This window comes from Oncorhynchus mykiss, chromosome 12 (genome assembly GCF_013265735.2).
Source record: "Oncorhynchus mykiss isolate Arlee chromosome 12, USDA_OmykA_1.1, whole genome shotgun sequence".
Taxonomy (NCBI): Eukaryota; Metazoa; Chordata; class Actinopteri; order Salmoniformes; family Salmonidae; genus Oncorhynchus; species Oncorhynchus mykiss.
This window is the reverse complement of record NC_048576.1, coordinates 65,951,511-65,974,572: the sequence shown is the minus strand read 5'-3', so window position 1 is coordinate 65,974,572 and position 23,062 is coordinate 65,951,511. Positions and strand designations below refer to the sequence as shown.

The 23,062-nt window shown below is 46.4% G+C and overlaps 1 protein-coding gene across 1 annotated transcript; it reads left to right on the top strand.

Annotated features, from left to right (window-relative positions):
- The first annotated feature begins 577 nt into the window (after positions 1-577).
- LOC110539161 (interferon a3-like) lies at positions 578-2,046 on the top strand. The gene is made up of 5 exons (XM_036939666.1): positions 578-943; positions 1,102-1,173; positions 1,335-1,484; positions 1,624-1,722; positions 1,837-2,046. Exons 1-5 carry the CDS (start codon positions 794-796, stop codon positions 1,924-1,926), a joined length of 561 nt encoding a protein of 186 aa, XP_036795561.1. The 5' UTR covers positions 578-793; the 3' UTR covers positions 1,927-2,046.
- The last annotated feature ends 21,016 nt before the right edge of the window (positions 2,047-23,062 follow it).

Genomic DNA, 23,062 nt, shown 5'->3' with positions numbered 1-23,062 from the left:
CTGCATAGGCTACCAGTGTCTTATTCTGAAAACCGGGTGCAGAAAGGAGCTCGTCTACGAAATTAAATAAGACCACTAAAACCCGTTTCTAAAACGAAATATAGTAATGTTGAATGTGTAGTTGATATAACCCATACAACGTTGATCTGTATCTTTAAAAAGGAAGTCGAGGTCCAGAAACCACGTTCACCCTTTAAGCAAGTGGTTCCAACGTAGTTGGATACCATAGTTTCCGTGTGTAAATGAAAAGGTGATGCGTTTGCGAAGACGAGATTTAAACACAAGGGTTTCCGAAGTGAAAGGAAACGAAATGTTTGAAAAGAAATGCATATTAATTTACGCTGTCGTCTGACTAAAATGGATTCACAAGTAAATGTTTTTAATCTAAAACATGTTCCTGGTTGGTAATCCAATATTTCAAAATAAAATAACAAATCAGTCAAGAATTGAACAAGTCTTCGAGAGATGCACCTGTCCTTTCCGTGCGTTGTCTCCAGGCCGAAAAATATACTGTCAGGTATGAAAGCGCCTGTCTACCGGGACTTCCACCTTTCACTTTCGGAACACCTTTCAAAATCTTTGTATAAAATATCGACACAGATTGCAGCATGACAGAACTCTGGATTTCGAGAAGAGGGTCGATCAGGAAGGACACTTTATCTCTTTGTCCTTTGAGGAAAACGTATTTTTTTCCGGAATTATACAAAGTATAGGCTGTCTTTCGGAAGTCTGCCTAATTTTGCACCTCGGTTGATAGCGAACAGTCAGCGAACTACAGTACACCTACGATAAAATGGGTTCAATAAGCTTTTGGATGTGCTTGATCCTGACGATTTGCACCTGGCATAAAACCTTCGGATGCACTTGGATGAGGACACTTCCTAAGTCTCGGAGCATGTTCCAAGTGTTCAGCAACAACACCATAACGGTGCTTCGGGAAATGGTAGGATACTGTAATGTTTATTAACTTGTTCCTGGTCATTGAGCAGTTGTCATCTATTCAACATTTAATGTGCTGCTGTGTTTCATTTGATTCAGTTACTCGTTTATGTATACAATAATAATATTGCAATCATTTGATTCTATTTTTTGCCATCTCAGGGTCATGTGGTCTCTCGAGAACCTCATATTACTTTCCCTTACGAGGAATACAGACATGTCGATCATTTCAAGGTAAGACATATGCATAGCCTACACTATTTAAAAAGGGTTTTGGTTCAACGTTTTTTCTCATAGTGTAGGCCATATAATTAGGTATTAACGAATATGCTAAATTTGCTATACTTTTCTGATATTCATAAGGCATGTACTAAAACAAATCACTCTTCTTCTAGGATGACGACAAGATTGTCTTCATTTCGCAAACTCTGAACGCTATAGAGAAATTGTACAGAAGTGATAACTATGATTCTTTCTGGGACCAGGAAGTAGTTGACGAGTTTATGATTGACCTGCATCGCCAGACCTTGGAGCTGGACCAATGTGTAAGTCTATGTGATTTGTGATTTTCTATTAACATTAATGCCAAAAGGCAAACATTATCCTATATTTTTTAGATTGCCGTATAATGTGATTTAAACGAATCATAACATAACATTAATGACTTATATTTTGTTCCAACAGGTAAAGGCTATAAGAGCTACACTACCAACATCTGACAAAGGAGTGAACAAAAATATGAGCCTTCACTTCAAATTCCTGAAGAATTACTTGAAACGCGAGGTATGTCAATTTGTCTTACCAAGAGAGTGCATTCACCAAATAAGGATATATTCATATGTGATGACACAACATGTGTCTATTCTAAAATATTACATGTGTGTTTCGTTCATGCAGGAATACAGCGCAAGCGGCTGGGAAGGCATAAGGAACGTGGTGCTGAAACACATGCTAAGACTAGTCACAATAATATTGACTAACCAATGAGCCTCGTGTGTGTGTAGAGATTATTTATTTATACTTCTATTTTTTCAACTATTTATTTACACGGTTATTTTTATATATGTTTTATTTATTTATTATGTGAATTCACAACTCTGCGAAGTAAAACACATTTTATACTGAATAATGTATTATGTGCTAGGTATTTTTAGGCTATAGAAAATGTATCAACGTTTTCATGCATTGATTTTTGTATTTATGAAGACCATTGCATGCTGTATTTATTATTGCAACAATATTGGAAACGTTCGTTATTGTAACGATTAAATACATTTGAAATAAACTAATGTGACCTCTAACAGCTGAAATATATTTTTAATCTAACATATTTACATATGGGCCTAATAAAAAGGTCCTTAGATAGGCCTGATAATGTCACACAGTGTTGTTGTGTCTTAAAACTTGAAGACTGATGATATCACACAACCCGTGCATAACGGCTGGGAAACCCTTTAAATGCGTCCACAGTGGAGGCAAGATAAGAAGACATTTCAGCACCATGGCAAACAAACAGACAGGATCGGACATGATTACAGCAATCCTGAATGAATCGTGAATAATGATTAGTGAGAAAGTTAAAGACGCACAAATATCATACCCCCAAGACATGCTAACAGCATTACAGTAACTGCCGAGGTTTGCATTTTTTTGGAGATGGGGTATGATATTTCAAATCAAATCAAACTTTATTTGTCACATGCACCGAATACAACAAGTGTTGACCTTACCATGAAATGCTTACTTACAAGTCCTTACCAACAGTGCAGTTCAAGAAGAGTTAAGAAAATAGTTACCAAATAAACAAGTAACAAATAATTCAAAGCAACACAATAAAAATAACAATAACTAGGAAATTTACAGGGGTACCGGTTCTGAGTCAGTGTGCCGGGGGTACAGGTTAGTTGAAGTAATTTGTACATGTAGGTAGGGGTGAAGTGTCTATGCATAGATATTAAACAGCGAGTAGCAGCAGTGTACAAAACAAATGGAGGAGTGGGTGTCAATGTTCTGGCCATTTGATTAATTGTTCAGCAGTCTCATGGCTTGGGGGTAAAAGCTGTTAAGGAGCCTTTTGGTCCTAGACTTGGCGCTCTGGTACCGCTTGCCGTGCGGTAGCAGTGAAAACAGTCGATGACTTGAGCGACTGGAGTCTCGGACAATTTCATAGGCTTTCCTCTGATACTGTCTATTATTATATAGTTCTCGAAAGGCAGAAAGCTTTGCCCCAGTGATGTTCTGGGCCGTACCAACTACCTTCTGTAGCGTCTTACGGTTAGATAAAGACCAGTTGCCATACCAGGCAGTGATGCAACCGGTCAGAATGCTCTCGATAGTGCAGCTGTAGAAATGATTGAGGATCTGGGGACACATGCCAAATCCTTTCAGTCTCCTTAGGGAGAAAAGGTTTTGTCGTGGCCTCTTCACGACTGTCTTTGTGTATTTGAACCATGATAGTTTTCTGGTGATCTGGACACCAAGGAATTTGAAACTCTCGACCCGCTCCAATACAGCACCATAGATGTTAATGGGGGCCTGTTTGGCCCGTGTCAGTGATTGGGTGCAGAGATTAGCGGAGTCAGGCGCAGGACACAGGTTTGAGCAACACAACTGAGTTTACTCACAAAAATTCTAGCAATATTTCAAATAGGAAAATACATACAAACTAACACCTACAACAACCACTAAGACACCAACAATCATGGACAGAACAGAAATGTATGCCAGAGGGTTAAATAAGGAACCTGATATGGGAATTGAAACCAGGTGTGTGTAATACAGACAAAAGAAAAAGAAAATGAAACATGGATCGGTGGTAACTAGAAAGCCGGTGACGTCGACCGCTGAACACCACCTGAACAAGGAGAGTGGCCGGGTTCGGCGGAAGTCGTGACAGTACCGCCCCCAGACTCTAGATGTGAATTGGGGACCCCAATCAGAAACTATATCCTCAGGCACCCCGTAGTGCCGGATTACGTGGGTGAACAGGGCCTCAGAAGTTTGTAGAGCCATTGGGAGACCGGGCAAAGGAAGGAGGCGGCAGAACTTAGAAAACCAATCCACAATGACCAGGATCGTGGTGTTTCCCCGTGGCGGGGGAAGATCCGTCATGAAATCCACCGATAGGTGTGACCGCGGTCGGTGTGGAATGGGAAGGGGTTGTAATTTCCCTCGGGGCAGATGTCTAGGTGCCTTGCACTGTGCACATACCGAACAAGAGAAAACATAAACCCTCACGTCCTTAGCTAAAGTGGGCCACCAGTACTTCCCAGCAAGGCAGCACCCCGTCTGACCGATGCCAGGATGACCAGAGGAGGTTGACGTGTGAGCCCAACAGATCAAACGATCGAAGACATCAAACGGAACGTACAGACGCCCAGCTGGACACTCAGGGGGAATGGGCTCTGCATGTGACGCCCGCTCGATGTCTGCGTCCACCTCAACAGCCAACAGCTCCCGGTCCCCCACATCATAGTTTCGCTCCACCGGGCTGAGCTTCTTCGAAAAGAAGGGGCGGAGCATTGGTAGCGTACCCGAGCGCTGAGACAGCTCAGCTCCTATCCCAGCCTCGGACGCGTCCACCTCTACTATGAATGCCAAGGAGGGATCAGGATGAGGCAGTACGGGAGCCGAAGTAAACAGAGCCTTCAGGTGACCAAAAGCCCTGTCCGCCCCAGCTGACCACTGCAGTTGCACCGGTCCCCCTTCCACAAGGAGGTAATGTGAGCCACTACCTGACCAAAACCCCGGATAAACCTCCGGTAGTAGTTGGCAAACCCTAAGAACTGCAGCACCTCCTTTACCGTGGTTGGAGTCGGCCAATTAAGCATGGCTGAAATGCGGTTATTTTCCATCTCCACCCCTGACGTGGAAAAGAGGTACCCTAGGAAGGAGACGGACTGTTGGAAGAACAGACATTTCTCCGCCTTGACGTATAGGTCATGTTCCAACAGTCGACCAAGCACCCTGCGCACAAGGGACACATGCTTGGCGCGAGTAGCAGAGTATATTAGAATGTCATCTATATACACCACTACACCCTGTCCGTGCAGGTCCCTGAAAATCTCATCCACAAAGGATTGGAAGACTGATGGAGCATTCATTAACCCATACGGCATGACGAGGTACTCATAGTGCCCAGAAGTGGTACTAAGTTCCGTCTTCCACTCATCTCCCTCCCCCCGGATACGCACCAGGTTGTAAGTGCTCCCGAGATCCAATTTTGTGAAGAAGCGCGCCCCGTGCAATGACTCTGTCATACTGGCGATGAGAGGTGCTGTAACTGTATTTTACCGTAATCTGATTTAAACCTCGATAGTCAATACACGGGCGTAAACCTCCATCTTTCTTCACAAAAAATAAACTTGAGGAGGCAGGTGAAGTGGAAGGCCGAATGTATCCCTGTCCCAGAGATTCAGCGACATATGTTTTCATAGCCGCCGTCTCCTCCTGTGACAGAGGATACACGTCACTCCTGGAAGTGCAGCACCTACCAGGAGATTTATCGCACAATCCCCTGTCGATGGGGTGGTAATTGAGTCGCCCTCTTTTTACAGAAGGCGAGTGCCAAATTGGCATATTCGGGGGGAATGTGCATGGTGGAAACCTGGTTTGGACTTTCCACCATAGTGGCACCTAAGGAAACACCTACACACCTCCCTGAACACTGACAGGCCAATCCCTTGAGAGCCCTCTGTTGCCACGAAATAATAGGATCATGAGAGGCCAACCAGGGAAGGCCCAACACAACAGGAAACGCAGGAGAGTCCTCGTTTCTCCTCGTGACCCCCCTGTGTTCCCATAGCAATGGGAGCTGTGACCTCCTTAATTAGCCACAACCCCAAATGACGACTATCTAAGGCATGTACAGGTAAGGGAACATCAACAGGAACAATAGGGATCCCTAATCTATGTGCCAAGGAGAGGTCAATAAAGTTCCTAGCTGCGCCTGAATCTACTAGCGCCTTATGCTGGGAATGAGGGGAAAACTCGTAGTCATCCAGAGTCGGGCCTTCCCTTCCGCAGATGGTGTTGGCCCACTCCAGGTCTTTTCCAGTCAGGCAGGAGATGAAGGAGCTCACGTCCCAAAGGGGCCGGCTGAACAGCTGTCAGGTAGAGCTCCAGCTGGAGTAGGAACCCCTGGCACCCGGCAGCTGTTCCGTGATACACTCCGGGGGCGAGAACCCAGGTGTGTGTAATACAGACAAAACAAAATGAAAATGAAACATGGATCGGTGGTGATTAGAAAGCCGGTGACCACACTGCCAGTTCTCTGACCTCCTCCTTAGACTGGTCGTTGTGGGTGATCAGGCCAACCACTTTGTGTCGTCAGCAAACTTAATGATGGTGTTGGAGTCGTTTTTGGCCACACAGTTATTGGGTGAACAGGGAGTACAGGAGGGGACTAAGTACACACCCCTGAGGGGCCCCAGTGTTGAGGATCAGCGTGACAGATGTTTTGTTGCCTACCCTTACCACCTGGGGGCGGCCCATCAGGAAGTCCAGGATCCAGTTGCGGAGGGAGATGTTTAATCTCAGGGTCCTTAGCTTAGTGATGAGTTCCTGGGAAATCAGTATGTCTTTCTCGTCAGACTTGTAAAGAAAAAAGCTTCTTCCAGTTCGTTGTGAGTAATCGCTGTTCTGATGTCCAGTAGATATTTCCGGTCGTAAGAGATGGTAGGGAGAGGGAGAGGGAGAGGTGTGGTGCCAAGACAAGTAAAAAAATAAATGACAAACAACGCAAAAAAACAATCTATTTGTGCATCTGGGTAGGCATATAACGTGAACGTCTAGCAAACGAAAGGCAGCGAGTTTGTATCTCATCACAGACAACCTTATCATTTTAAGTAACGTTGTAATGGTAGACCGGTGACGACGACCTGCCGAGCGCCGCCCGAACAGAGAGAGGAGCCACCTTTGGTGGACGTGGACGCAGGCCTCGAGGACGACCCAGAGGGCGAGGTGCAGGGCTATCAGGATGGAGGCGGTGGAACTCACCCAGCAGAGATGGGTCCAAGATGCCCCCCACCGGTACCCAACACCTCTCCTCCGGACCGTAAACACGCACTGAAACGGCGACAGGTCCGTGGAGGAGTGGCGAAGTGAATTCTGGAACGAACCTCGCCCATTCTCCAGGCCGGTCCTGTCAATACGACCGCAGAAACCTGCCCAGATCCTGGTTCACTCTCTCCACCTGCCCATTACTCTCAGGGTGAAAACCAGATGTCAGGCTGATCGAGACCCCCAGACGCTTCATGAACGCCTTCCAAACCCGGGAAGTGAACTGGGGACCCCGATCAGAAACTATATCCTCAGGCACCCCGTAGTGCCGGAAGACTTCTGTAAACAGGGCCTCGCAGTCTGTAGGACCTTAGGGACACCGGGCAAAGGGAGGAGACAGCAGGACTTATAGAACAGATCCACAATGACCAAGATCGTAGTGTTCCCCTGTGACGTAGGAAGATCACTAAGAAAGTCCACAGACAGGTGTGACCGAGGCTGCTGTGGAACGGGGAGGGGCTGTAACTTCCCTCTAGGCAGGTGTCTAGCAGCCTTACACTGAGCGCACACCGAACAGGAGGAAACATAAACCCTTACATCCTTAGCCAAGGTGGGCCACCAGAGCTTCCCCCTTGCACTGTCCTCTCGATCCCCGGATGACCAGAGGAGAGTAGCGTGTGGGCCCACTTGATCAATCTATCACAAACACCAAGCAGGACGTACCTCCGACGCGCTGGACACTGTGGTGGAGGAGGTTCTAAACGAGACGCCCGCTCGATGTCCACGTCCACCTCCCATAATACCGGTTACACCAGACAAGAAGCCGGAAGTATGGGGGTGGGATCGATGGGCCGCTCCTCGGGTATCATAGAGATGGGACAGTGCGTCGGCCTTCGCGTTACGGGAACCTGGTCTGTATGAGATAGTGAAGTGAAATCTAGTAAAAAAAAACATCGCCCACCTTGCCTGACGAGGATACATTCTCCTCGCCACTCAGATGTACTCCAGATTACAGTGGTCAGTCCAGATGAGAAAAGAGTGTTTCGCACCCTCAAGCCAATGTCTCCACACCTTCAGAGCTTTTACAACAGCCAGCAACTCCCGATCCCCCACATCATAGTTTTTCTCTGCCGGACTGAGCTTCCTCGAAAATAAAGTGCAGGGGCGAAGCTTCGGGGGCGTGCCCGAGCGCTGTGATAGCATGGTGCCAACACCAGCCTCGGACGCGTCTACCTCCAATATGAATGGCAAAGAGGGGTCCGGATACACCAATACGGGAGCATCGGTAAACAATGACTTCAGACGACCAAAAGCTCTGTCCGCCTCCGCCGACAACTGCAAGCGCACCGGCGCCCCCTTCAGCAGTGAGGTAATGGGAGCAGCAACCTGCCCAAAAGCCCGGATAAACCTCCTGTAGTAATTGGCAAACCCTAAAAAACGCTGCACCTCGGAGTCGCACGGCCGCAATGCGGTCACACTCCATCACCACCCCAGATGTGGAAATGCGATACCCCAGGAAAGAGACAGGCTTGTTTGGAGAACATACATTCCTCGGCCTTGACGTACAGGTCATGCTCCAACAGTCGTCCAAGTTCCTTGTGCACCAGAGACACATGCGCGGAGAATGTGGCGGAATAGATCGGTATGTCATCGATGTAAACCACTACACCCTGCCCTTGCAGGTCCCTGAGAATCTCGCCAACAAAGGATTGGAAAATGGCTGGTGCTTTTTTCAACCCATACGGCATGACGAGGTACTCATAATGGCCAGATGTGGTACTAAACGTGGTTTTCCACTAATCTCACTCCTGGATTCGCACAAAGTTATACGCGCGCCTAAGATCCAGTTTTGTGAAGAAGCGTGCTCCGTGGAATGACTCCACGCCATGGCGATGATAGGTAGCCGGTAACTGAACCCCACTGTGATGCAATTTATACCTCTATAGTCAATGCACGGACGCAGGCCTCCCTCCTTCATCTTCACAAAAAAGAAAGTCGAGGAGACAGGTGATGTGGAGGGCCGAATGTACCCCTGTCCCAGATATTCGATTTTTCTCAGGATTTCACCTGCAATATCAGTTCTGTTATACTCACAGACAATATTTTTACAGATTTTGAAACTTTTGAGTGTTTTCTATCCTAAGCTGTCAATTATATGCATATTCTATCATCTGGTCCTGAAAAATAGGTGGTTTAGTTTGGGAACGTTATTTTTCCAAAAATAAAAATAGTGCCCCCTAGTTTCAAGAGGTAAACAAGTTCAAAATAACAGGACCCCGGACTACAACAGCAGCCACAAACCCTACTAAGACAGTCCAGGGAAAAAAACACCTGTTCAAAAATGAACAAGAGAAAACGCAACCTAAAACTGTCATGTATTGTCATGTTGTGTGTTTCTGTCCTTTCCCTTCACCCTGTCTCCCTCTGCTGGTCGTTGTTAGGTTACCTTTTCTCCCCCTCTTTCCCCCAGCTGTGCCTTGTCTCCTCCTAACTACCCATTCACCCCGTTTCCCACCTGTTCCCTTTTTCCCTCTGATTAGGTCCCTATATCTCTCTCTGTTTTTGTTCCTGTCCTTGTCGGATTCTTGTTTGTTGTGTTTCATGCCTGAACCAGACTATCGTCATGTTTGCTGTAACCTTGTCCTGTCCTGTCGGAATCTGCCGGTCTATCTGAGCCTACCTACGTTTGGTTATTAAAGAAGCTCTGTTTAAGTTAGTTCGCTTTTGGGTCCTCATTCACTCACCATAACAGAAGAATCCGACCAAGAATGGACCCAGCGACTTCGGATCCTCTCCACTCAGCCGTCGAGATCCAGGGAGCGATGCTAGGCAGACACGAGCAGGAATTGTCTGCTGCTCGACATGCCGTTGAGACCCTGGCCACCCAAGTCTCCAACCTCACAGAACAGGTTCACCATCTCCGCCTCGATCCACCGGCCACTTCCAGGGCTTTCGAATCTCCGGAGCCCAGAATCAATAACCCGCCGTGTTACTCTGGGGAGCCCACTGAATGCCGCTCGTTCCTCACCCAGTGTGATATTGTGTTTTCTCTCCAGCCCAACACTTACGCCAGGAGCACTGCTCGTGTCGCCTACGTCATATCTCTCCTTACTGGACGGGCTCGTGAGTGGGGCACGGCAATCTGGGAGGCAAGGGCTGAGTGTACTAACCAGTATCAGGACTTTAAGGAGGAGATGATACAGGTTTTTGATCGATCTGTTTTTGGGGAGGAGGCTTCCAGGGCCCTGTCTTCCCTATGTCAAGGCAATCGATCCATAACTGACTACTCTATTGAGTTTCGCACTCTTGCTGCCTCCAGTGGCTGGAACGAGCCGGCTTTGCTCGCTCGTCTTCTGGAGGGTCTCCGCGCAGAGGTAAAGGATGAGATTCTCTCCCGGGAGGTTCCTTCCAGCGTGGATTCCTTGATTGAACTCGCTATTCGCATTGAGCGACGGGTTGATCTTCGTCACCGAGCTCGTGGAAAGGAGCTCGCGTTCTCCGTTGCCCCCCTCTCCGCATCACTACCATCTTCCTCTGCCGGCTCGGGAGCTGAGCCTATGCAGCTGGGAGGTATCCGCATCTCGACTAAGGAGAGGGAACGGAGAATCACCAACCGCCTCTGTCTCTATTGCGGTTCTGCTGGCCATTTTGTCACTTCATGTCCAGTAAAAGCCAGAGCTCATCAGTAAGCGGAGGGCTACTGGTGAGCGCTACTACTCCTGTCTCTCCTTCAAGATCCTGCACTACCTTGTCGGTCCATCTACGCTGGACCGGTTCGTCAGCTTCCTGCAGTGCCTTAATAGACTCTGGGGCCGAGGGCTGTTTTATGGACGAGACCTGGGCTCGGGAACATGACATTCCTCTCAGACAGTTAAGGGAGTCCACGGCCTTGTTCGCCCTGGATGGTAGTCCTCTCCCCAGGATTCAGCGTGAGACGCTACCCTTAACCCTCACTGTTTCTGGTAATCATAGCGAAACCATTTCTTTTTTGATTTTTCGTTCACCTTTTACACCTGTTGTTTTGGGCCATCCCTGGCTAGTTTGTCATAATCCTTCCATTAATTGGTCTAGTAATTCTATCCTCTCCTGGAACGTCTCTTGTCATGTGAAATGTTTAATGTCTGCTATCCCTCCTGTTTCCTCTGTCTCTTCTTCACAGGAGGAGCCTGGTGATTTGACAGGGGTGCCGGAGGAATATCACGATCTGCGCACGGTGTTCAGTCGGTCCAGGGCCACCTCTCTTCCTCCACACCGGTCGTATGATTGTAGTATTGATCTCCTTCCGGGAACCACTCCCCCCCGGGGTAGACTATACTCTCTGTCGGCTCCCGAACGTAAGGCTCTCGAGGATTATTTGTCTGTAGCTCTTGACGCCGGTACCATAGTCCCCTCCTCCTCTCCCGCCGGAGCGGGGTTTTTTTTTGTCAAGAAGAAGGACGGGTCTCTGCGCCCCTGCATAGATTATCGAGGGCTGAATGACATAACAGTTAAGAATCGTTATCCGCTTCCTCTTATGTCCTCAGCCTTCGAGATCCTGCAGGGAGCCAGGTTTTTCACTAAGTTGGACCTTCGTAACGCTTACCATCTCGTGCGCATCAGGGAGGGGGACGAGTGGAAGACGGCGTTTAACACTCCGTTAGGGCACTTTGAATACCGGGTTCTTCCTTTCGGCCTCGCTAACGCTCCAGCTGTCTTTCAGGCATTAGTCAATGATGTCCTGAGAGACATGCTGAACATCTTTGTTTTCGTTTACCTTGACGATATCCTGATTTTTTCACCGTCACTCCAGATTCATCTTCAGCACGTTCGACGTGTCCTCCAGCGCCTTTTAGAGAATTGTCTTTTTGTGAAGGCTGAGAAGTGCACTTTTCATGCCTCCTCCGTCACATTTCTCGGTTCTGTTATTTCCGCTGAAGGCATTAAGATGGATCCCGCTAAGGTCCAAGCTGTCATTGATTGGCCCGCCCCTAAGTCACGCGTCGAGCTGCAGCGCTTTCTCGGCTTCGCGAACTTCTATCGTCGTTTCATCCGTAATTTCGGTCAGGTGGCAGCTCCTCTCACAGCCCTTACTTCTGTCAAGACGTGCTTTAAGTGGTCCGTTTCCGCCCAGGGAGCTTTTGATCTCCTCAAGAATCGTTTTACATCCGCTCCTATCCTTGTTACACCTGACGTCTCTAGACAGTTCGTTGTCGAGGTTGACGCGTCAGAGGTGGGCGTGGGAGCCATTCTTTCTCAGCGCTCCCTCTCTGACGACAAGGTCCACCCATGCGCGTATTTTTCTCATCGCCTGTCCCCGTCGGAACGTAACTATGATGTGGGAAACCGCGAACTGCTCGCCATCCGGTTAGCCCTAGGCGAATGGCGACAGTGGTTGGAGGGGGCGACCGTTCCTTTTGTCGTTTGGACTGACCATAGGAACCTTGAGTACATCCGTTCTGCCAAACGACTTAATGCGCGTCAGGCGCGTTGGGCGCTGTTTTTCGCTCGTTTCGAGTTCGTGATTTCTTATCGTCCGGGTTCTAAGAACACCAAGCCTGATGCTTTATCTCGTCTCTTCAGTTCTTCAGTAGCCTCCACTGACCCCGAGGGGATTCTCCCTGAGGGGCGTGTTGTCGGGTTGACTGTCTGGGGAATTGAGAGGCAGGTAAAGCAAGCGCTCACTCACACTCCGTCGCCGCGCGCTTGTCCTAGGAACCTTCTTTTCGTTCCCGTTCCTACTCGTCTGGCCGTTCTTCAGTGGGCTCACTCTGCCAAGTTAGCCGGCCACCCTGGCGTTCGGGGTACGCTTGCTTCCATTCGCCAGCGTTTTTGGTGGCCCACCCGGGAGCATGACACACGTCGTTTCGTGGCTGCTTGTTCGGTCTGCGCGCAGACTAAGTCCGGTAACTCCCCTCCTGCCGGCCGTCTCAGGCCGCTTCCCATTCCCTCTCGACCGTGGTCTCACATCGCCTTAGATTTTGTCACCGGACTGCCTTCGTCAGCGGGGAAGACTGTTATTCTTACAGTTGTCGATAGGTTCTCTAAGGCGGCTCATTTCATTCCCCTTGCTAAGCTTCCTTCTGCTAAAGAGACGGCACAAATCATCATCGAGAATGTTTTCAGAATTCATGGCCTTCCGTCAGACGTCGTTTCGGACAGAGGTCCGCAATTCACGTCTCAATTTTGGAGGGAGTTTTGCCGTTTGATTGGGGCTTCCGTCAGTCTCTCTTCCGGCTTTCACCCCCAGTCTAACGGTCAAGCAGAACGGGCCAATCAGACTATTGGTCGCATCTTACGCAGTCTTTCTTTTCGCAACCCTGCGTCTTGGTCAGAACAGCTCCCCTGGGCAGAATACGCCCACAACTCGCTTCCTTCGTCTGCGACCGGGCTATCTCCTTTTCAGAGTAGCCTCGGGTACCAGCCTCCGCTGTTCTCATCTCAGTTCGCCGAGTCCAGCGTCCCCTCCGCTCAGGCTTTTGTCCAACGTTGCGAGCGCACCTGGAAGAGGGTCAGGTCTGCACTTTTCCGTTATAGGACGCAGACTGTGAGGGCTGCTAATAAGCGTAGAACTAAGAGTCCTAGATATTGTCGCGGTCAGAGAGTTTGGCTCTCCACTCAGAACCTTCCCCTTAAGACGGCTTCTCGCAAGTTGACCCCGCGGTTCATTGGTCCGTTCCGTATTTCTCGGGTCATTAATCCTGTCGCAGTTCGACTTCTTCTTCCGCGATACCTTCGTCGCGTCCACCCGGTCTTCCATGTCTCCTGTATTAAGCCCGTTCTTCGCGCCCCCGCTCGTCTTCCCCCCCCCCCCCCCCATCCTTGTCGAGGGCGCACCCATCTACAGGGTCCGCAGGATTTTGGACATGCGTCCTCGGGGCCGTGGTCACCAGTACCTCGTTGATTGGGAGGGGTACGGTCCTGAGGAGAGGAGTTGGGTTCCCTCTCGGGACGTGCTGGACCGTGCGCTGATCGAGGATTTCCTCCGTTGCCGCCAGGTTTCCTCCTCGAGTGCGCCAGGAGGCGCTCGGTGAGTGGGGGGGTACTGTCATGTATTGTCATGTTGTGTGTTTCTGTCCTTTCCCTTCACCCTGTCTCCCTCTGCTGGTCGTTGTTAGGTTACCTTTTCTCCCCCTCTTTCCCCCAGCTGTGCCTTGTCTCCTCCTAACTACCCATTCACCCCGTTTCCCACCTGTTCCCTTTTTCCCTCTGATTAGGTCCCTATATCTCTCTCTGTTTTTGTTCCTGTCCTTGTCGGATTCTTGTTTGTTGTGTTTCATGCCTGAACCAGACTATCGTCCTGTTTGCTGTAACCTTGTCCTGTCCTGTCGGAATCTGCCGGTCTATCTGAGCCTACCTACGTTTGGTTATTAAAGAAGCTCTGTTTAAGTTAGTTCGCTTTTGGGTCCTCATTCACTCACCATAACAAAAACTAACTGACAGTCAAACGAAAACAATCCCGCACAAAAACCCAAAGGAAATGGAGAGATTAAATATCCCCCTAGTTAACCAAAATGAAACCAGGTGAAACACAAAACAGACATAACCAAAAGAAAAGAAAAAAGGATCAGTGGCAGCTAGTAGACCGGCGACGACGACCACCAAGCGCCGCCCAAACAGGGAGAGGAGCCACCTTCGGTGAAAGTCGTGACAAAATACCCTCAAATTAAAGCTGACAGACTGCCCATTAACCTCATAGTCATGGATCATTTCAAATCCAAAGTGCAAGAGTACAGAGCCAAAACAACCAAACGTGTCACTGTCCCAATCCCTTTGGAGCTCATGGTGTTTGTTAAATTTCTCAAGCTCAGTCAATTTGGTTGGGAATAATTGATAGATAGCAGTATTCATACCTTGTCTCTAACTTGACCAATGAGGAACACTAAACATCTCTTGGAAAGCCATTCTGGTGTGTCTTTTGCGTTAAAATGTGTGTAATTGTCCCACTGAAAAATGTAGCGATAACCGAGTGTTAGGTCTTCAAAGGACTAAGGCATGTTTCCCTCTACTTTTTCCTCTTGGCTTTACTCCTTTCATATTTATTTTGATCCTGACAAACTCCCCAGTCCCTGCTGGTGACAAGTCTACACATAACATGATGCAGCCACTGTAAAACGTGAAAATACAGACAGCAAGTGCATCGGTGATGTTGTACCCACAGCGTTTATTAAAACATTCCCCAACCAGAAACCGTGGATTGATGGCAGCATACACGCAAAACTGAAAGCGCAAACCACTGCTTTTAATCAGGGCAAGGTGACCGGAAACATGACCGAATACAAAAGGGTATCTATTCCCTCCACAAGGCAATCAAACAAGCTAAGCGTCAGTATAGAGACAAAGTAGAGTCGTAATTCAACGGCTCAGACGAGAGGTATGTGGCAGAGTCTACAGTCAATCACGGATTACAAAATGAAAACCAGCCACGTCGTGGACCAGGATGTCTTGCTCCCAGACAGACTAAACAACTTCTTTGCTCACTTTGAAGACAATACAGTGCCACTGACACGGCCCGCTACCAAAACCGGCGGACTCTACTTCACTGAAACCAACGTGATTAAAATATTTAAACATGTTAATCCTCACAAGGCTGCAGGCCCAGACGACATCCCCAGCCGCGTCCTCAGAGCATGCGCAGACCAGCTGGCTGGTGTGTTTACGGAAATATTCAATCAATCCTTATCCCAGTCTGCTGTTCCCAAATGCTTCAAGAGGGCCACCAATTTGCATGTTCCCAAGAAAGCTAAGGTAACTGAGCTAAACGACTACCTCCCCGTAGCACTCACTTCCGTCATCATGAAGTGCTTTGAAAGACTATTCAAGGACCATATCACCTATACCCTACCTGACACCCTAGACCCAAGCCAATTTGCTTACAGCCCCAATAGCTCCACAGAAGATGCAATCGCAACCACACTGCACACTGCTCTACCCCATCTGGACATGAGGAATACTTATGTGAGAATGCTGTTATAGACAAAAGCTCAGCATTTAACACCATAGTACCCTCCAAACTCATCATCAAGCTCGAGACCCTAGGTCTCGACCCCGTCCTGTGCAACTGGGTACTGGACTTCCTGACGGGCCGCCCCCAGGTGGTGAGGGTAGGTAAAAACATCTCCACCCCGCTGATCCTCAACACTGAGACCCCACAAGGGTGAGTTCTGAGCCCTCTCCTGTACTCCCTGTTCATCCACAACTGGGTGGCCATGCACGCCTCCAACTCATTCATCAAGATTGCAGACGAGACTACAGTGTTAGGCTTGATTACCAACAACGACGAGACGGCCTACAGGAAAAAAGATCATCAAGGACAACAACCACCCGAGACACTGCCTGTTCACCCCGCTATCATCCAGAAGGCGAGGTAAGTACAGGTGCATCAAAGCAGGGACCGAGAGACTGAAAAACAGATTCTATCTCAAGGTCATCAGACTGTAAAACAGCCACCACAAACATTGAGTGGCTGCTGCCAACATACTGATTCAACTCCAGCCACTTTAATAATGTAAAAATTGATGTACAAAATGTATCACTAGCCACTTTAAACAATGCCACTTCATATAATGTTAACATACACTACATTACTCATCTCATATGTATATACTGTACTCGATACCATCTACTGCATCTTGCCTATGCCGTTCTGTACCATCTCTCATCCATATATTTTTATGTACATATTTTTTCATTCCTTTACAGTGTGTGTATAAGGTAGTTGTTGTGAAATTGTTAGGTTAGATTACTCGTTGGTTATTACTGCATTGTAGGAACTAGAAGCACAAGCATTTCGCTACACTCACATTAACATCTGCTAACCATGTGTATGTGACAAATACAATTTAATTTGATTTGAGTTTCACTCTGTGATGTATTGTGTTGGATTTGCCACAGCATGTTTTATTTAGTTACAAAAGTTAATAAATTTGCCATGTTGTCTTTGCCATGTTGCAACCCGATTGGATGTTTTAGAATGAGTTATTTTTGAATACAGTGCCTTGCGAAAGAATTCGGCCCCCTTGAACTTTGCAACCTTTTGCCACATTTCAGGCTTCAAACAAAAATATATAAAACTGTATTTTTTTTGTGAAGAATCAACAACAAGTGGGACACAATCATGAAGTGGAACGACATTTATTGGATATTTCAAACTTTTTTAACAAATCAAAAACTGAAAAATTGGGCGTGCAAAATTATTCAGCCCCTTTACTTTCAGTGCAGCAAACTCTCTCCAGAAGTTCAGTGAGGATCTCTGAATGATCCAATGTTGACCTAATTGACTAATGATGATAAATACAATCCACCTGTGTGTAATCAAGTCTCCGTATAAATGCACCTGCACTGTGATAGTCTCAGAGGTCCGTCAAAAGCGCAGAGAGCATCATGAAGAACAAGGAACACACCAGGCAGGTCCGAGATACTGTTGTGAAGAAGTTTAAAGCCGGATTTGGATACAAAAAGATTTCTCAAGTTTTAAACATCCCAAGGAGCACTGTGCAAGCGATAATATTGAAATGGAAGGAGTATCAGACCACTGCAAATCTACCAAGACCTGGCCGTCCCTCTAAACTTTCAGCTCATACAAGGAGAAGACTGATCAGAGATGCAGCCAAGAGGCCCATGATCACTCTGGATGAACTGCAGAGATCTACAGCTGAGGTGGGAGACTCTGTCTTATAGGACAACAATCAGTCGTATATTGCACAAATCTGGCCTTTATGGAAGAGTGGCAAGAAGAAAGCCATTTCTTAAAGATATCCATAAAAAGTGTCGTTTAAAGTTTGCCACAAGCCACCTGGGAGACACACCAAACATGTGGAAGAAGGTGCTCTGGTCAGATGAAACCAAAATTGAACTTTTTGGCAACAATGCAAAATGTTATGTTTGGCGTAAAGCAACACAGCTCATGACCCTGAACACACCATCCCCACTGTCAAACATGGTGGTGGCAGCATCATGGTTTGGGCCTGCTTTTCTTCAGCAGGGACAGGGAAGATGGTTAAAATTGATGGGAAGATGGATGGAGCCAAATACAGGACCATTCTGGAAGAAAACCTCATGGAGTCTGCAAAAGACCTGAGACTGGGACGGAGATTTGTCTTCCAACAAGACAATGATCCAAAACATAAAGCAAAATCTACAATGGAATGGTTCAAAAATAAACATATCCAGGTGTTAGAATGGCCAAGTCAAAGTCCAAACCTGAATCCAATCGAGAATCTGTGGAAAAAACTGAAAACTGCTGTTCACAAATGCTCTCCATCCAACCTCACTGAGCTCGAGCTGTTTTGCAAGGAGGAATGGGAAAACATTTCAGTCTCTCGATGTGCAAAACTGATGGAGACATACCCCAAGCGACTTACAGCTGTAATCGCAGCAAAAGGTGGCGCTAAAAAGTATTAACTTAAAGGGGCTGAATAATTTTGCACGCCCAATTTTTCAGTTTTTGATTTGTTAAAAAAGTTTGAAATATCCAATAAATGTCGTTCCACTTCATGATTGTGTCCCACTTGTTGTTGATTCTTCACAAAAAAATACAGTTTTATATCTTCATGTTTGAAGCCTGAAATGTGGCAAAAGGTTGCAAAGTTCATGGGGGCCGAATACTTTCGCAAGGCACTGTAGGTTTACTTCTTTTCACTTTGTCATTCAGGCCTGTAATGTGGAGTGAATGCAATGGTGTTGATCCCAAGCAGAGTTTTCTATCTGCTCAGCCAATACACACTGTAGCTATTTTAAAATCATCTTTAGCCTCATAGTGACATTCCTGAGTTTCCATTCACTCCCACCACTCATTTAGGAAGGATGTTGAGATATTTGCAGTTTCTGGTTGCAATTATACACAATCCAGAGATAAATTACCATACTTGACCTTACTCAAAATATTCAGGGGGTTGGGATTATTTATTAAACTCACCTGATCTATGCCTGTCTAAAATATCTTGCAGACATGCTTTAAAAGCTCATTTGTGGATCTGAGGTTTAATCATTGTTTGATATTCACACTCCACTATCCTTTGACATTACAGAGACAGGGGAAGTTGCTCTCAAATCCTAAGAACCACTACTTTTGCAAACAGTTGGACCACATTCATGAAATAAATAATAACAAATAATTATCATTCAATTGTGTGAATAATATCTCTGGCTGTCATTTGGCGCTTTTGGCGGCCATCCATGGTTCCTGAAGTCTCCACATTCGTCGCCGCCTGCACTGTGTGTGCACAAAATAAGACTCTGCGGTAAGCTCCGGATGGCCTTCTTCAACCACTCCCTGTTCCTCACCGCCCCTCGTCCCATATCTCTCTGGACATTGTTACTGGGCTTTCTCTATCAGATGGCATTACCACGATCCTGACGTTGGTGGATAGGTCTTCTATCCACCCATTTTATTCCCCTTCCCAAGTTACCCTCAGCCAAGGAGATGGCTCAGCTCATGGTGCAGCACTTCTTCCGTATCCATGGACTTCCGGTCGACATGGTCTCCGATCGTGGTCCTCAGTTCTGGAAGGCATTCTGCACCCTCATTTGGTCTCCGGACAGCCTGTCCTCTGGTTTTCACCCCTAATCTAATGGTCAGTCGGAGAGAGCCAGTGAGGACTTGGAGACGGCTCTTCATTGCCTCGTCTCCGCCAACCCCACCACCTGGAGCCAGCAACTTGTGTGGGTGGAATATGCCCGTAACACCCTTCCCTAATCGCCCTTCAAGTGTTACTTGGGATATCAGCCCCCGCTCTTTCCTGAGCAAGAGGAAGAAGTTAGCATACCCTCTGCCCCGATGTTCGTCTGCCGCTGTTGCCGTACCTGGAAGAGAGCCCGGAGTACCTGGAAGACCACATCTAGGTATCGGCGACAGGCGGATCGCCTACGGACCGCTGATCCCCGCTATCGGCTCGTGCGGAAGGTATATTTTTCCACTCAGGACCAGCCCCTCCCGGTGGAGTCTCGTGAACTTTACCCTCATTTCATTGGCCATTTCCACATCTCTAAAATCCTTAGCCCCTCTGCTGTCCGTCTCCTGTTGCCCCGCACCCTCCGTATACATTCCACTTTTCATGTGTCTAGGACTAAACCTCTGTCTCACAGCCCATTGTCTCCTGTTTCCAGGATTACGTATCTTTGCCTGCGTTGACCTACCATTGCCTAACATCCTGTATCTGCCTGAATCTGATTTGAATTACGAATTTTTGCCTGCCTTGGCTTACCTTTTGCCTGCCTCTTGTAATATAATAAACTCTGAGACTTGTACTATCCGCCTCCTGTGTCTGCATCTTGGTCTTAGTCTGAGCCGTTAGCAGTGTTGTAATGTTAGAGTTATGTTTAAAATCCAATTTTAAGAATATAAATTGTAGAAATGGGTTACGACTTTGTGGTGTTTGTGTGTGGTCAGGGGGAGACCCAGCTGTATCCTAGAGGAGCATGGATATTGGTCTAAGTTCCAACGTTGTCATTATAGGTGATGCTTAAATAACCAATATGAAGATCATGCGTGGCTATAAAATATTCAGTGTTAGTCTTTGATTGAATTGGATACACTGTGTGTTATTCTTTTTATTACCGGTGGGAGAAAAGCTATGCACACTGAGAATTGCGTTTCAACTTGTAACGTTCTGGGTGTCGTGAGTGGGAAGTCAGGCGCAGGAAACAGATAGTTCAATATAGTGCTCTTTTAATGCACACACGGTGAACAACGGCCACCCACGAAACACTGGGTGCTCAAAACAAATGACCCAGACACTGGGGACGAAAACTGTCCCGCAAACTACACGAACATAAACCAACACGTTCGTCTACACCAAACACAAAGGTTACAATAATTAATCCCGCACAAAGAAACGCGCGGGCCGGCTGACTAATAAAGCCCAACTAATTACAACAAACTCAAAACAGGTGTAACCAATAAACACATAAGGAGGGGGGGGAAAGAATCAGCGGCAGCTAGTAGGCCGGCGACGACGAGCGCCGAGCGCCACCCGAACGGGAAGGGGAGCCACCTTCGGTCGGAGTCGTGACACAACTGGCAGGTCAACTCTTTCAACAAAACTTGACACAATGGAACACTATCACATTAGGGGAGCTGCAGGTCCTTCTTGCTCGACAAAATATGACCTATTCGGAATGTGGAGGTTCTTGGTGATGTTGTATTTGTTCATTGCATTGGACAGTAGGCTATTACCTTATTAATCATATTATCCGTGTAATTCATTGTATTAATATTATTCACAAGGAAATTCATATTCAAGTTATTTGTTATGTTTACTATTTTTCCCGGGTTAGAAACATGAGTGTGCATCTTAACCCTCGCATTGGAGACAAGGTGAAGAACTACTTCAAACAGCTGGATGACTTTATTTCACATGAGGTAAAACATCTCCTATGTTTACTTTTTTGTTTGTTTTTGGGTCCCTATACCTATGATGTAACCCTGTGTGTGCCATGTTTAATTTTAAAATAAAATAAAATATATTCGTTTCCTGCTTTTTCTTTCAGAAATCAGTTCGTGCGCAGAGAGTTGAAATAGAGGGCATCCTGAGACATTCTCAGAAGAATTTAACAAAAATGCCAAGAATGTACGTGTCATGGTAGCATGTTGTAGTTACATTTTGCAAACCAAGTAAAGGAATTCAAAAGTCAAAATGTCGATAAAATGATCACTTACCTTTGATGATCTTCATAGTTGTAGTCACAAGAGTTCATGTTACACATTAATGTTTTTTTGTTCGATAAAGTCCCTCTATGTCCCAAAAACTCAGTTTTTCTTGGCTCGTTTTGTTCAGTAATCCACTGGCTCAAAGGCAGTCACGACATGCAGACGAAAACATCCTAATAGTACCTGTAAAGTTCGTTGAAACATGTCAAACGATGTTTTGTAATTAATCCTCAGGTTGTCTATTGTCTAAATAATTGATATAATTTCAACGGACAATAGCGTCTTCAATAGAAAGGAAAACAACAAACGGTGCGCAATCAGTCACGCGCTCAAAGCTCTGGTTCATTTAGAGTCCACTGAAAGAATGGTCTAATTCTTCCTCGTATTTCAGAATATGAGCCAGAACAATGTCTAAAGACTGTTGACATATAGTGGAAGCTGTAGAACTGCAATTGGGGTCCTATCCAAATTCATACTGTATAGGCATTCAATAAAAGTACCCAGATCAAAAATATCCCACTTCCTGGATGGATTTTGCTCAGGTTGTCGCCTGCCATATGACTTCTGTTATACTCAGACATTATATTAACAGTTCTGGAAACTTTAGAATGTTTTCTATCCAATACTACCATGCATATGCATATCCCTGCTTCTGGGCCTGAGTAACAGGCAGATTACATTGGGCACCTCATTAATCCAAAATTCAAAATACTGCCCACAACCCAAGAGAGGATAAGCACAACATCAAACTTATTCAGGATTTGGTGAGTGGGCTGACATAAACCATTGATTATTGTTTCCGAGCATGAAATGTAGGCTCATTTCTCAATCTGGACACAATTGACAACTTGCATAACTATATATATTTTTTTTTTAAATACCTACAGGGGTCATTTTCGGGTGCAGTGCTTGCAAGAGAATGTGTACATCAACATTCAATAGTAATTTGTTATTTGAAGACACCCATTATCAACAGGTAGGTTAGTCTGTAACTTTTAAAGTAGCCCAAAGAATCTCCTCTACGGAATGATTGTGTAGCACATTGATTTACATTAATTTATTTTTCACAACAGAGAGAGATGATTTTTCATTTTAGGTCAAGTGAGAAAGATGCTGAATTTGCTAAACCTTGTCAGCCTCTGCATTCAAGTTGAAATGTCTTCCCTGATATGGCAATACCACCTACTACATTGAATTGTTTCGCACAGTTGAATGCAGATGTTAACTCTACCATTGGAAATCTGTTGGGTAGCCACATCTAACGCAGCCAAAGCGTGCAGTTTAACCTCGGTTTCCCCGGAGCAATCAGTAAGCGGAGTTAGCCATCCCGTCCTTGTCGCAAATTGCTAGAGAAATTCTATAAGAAGAGTGCAGATTCTTTCAAACAATTTTATAAATTTGCAAAAATGAAGCAATCAATAACAACCACTTAATCAATGCATCATTAGGAAAGCCCAACAAGCAGAGATGTCTCTGCTTTAATAGAAAAAGTACAAC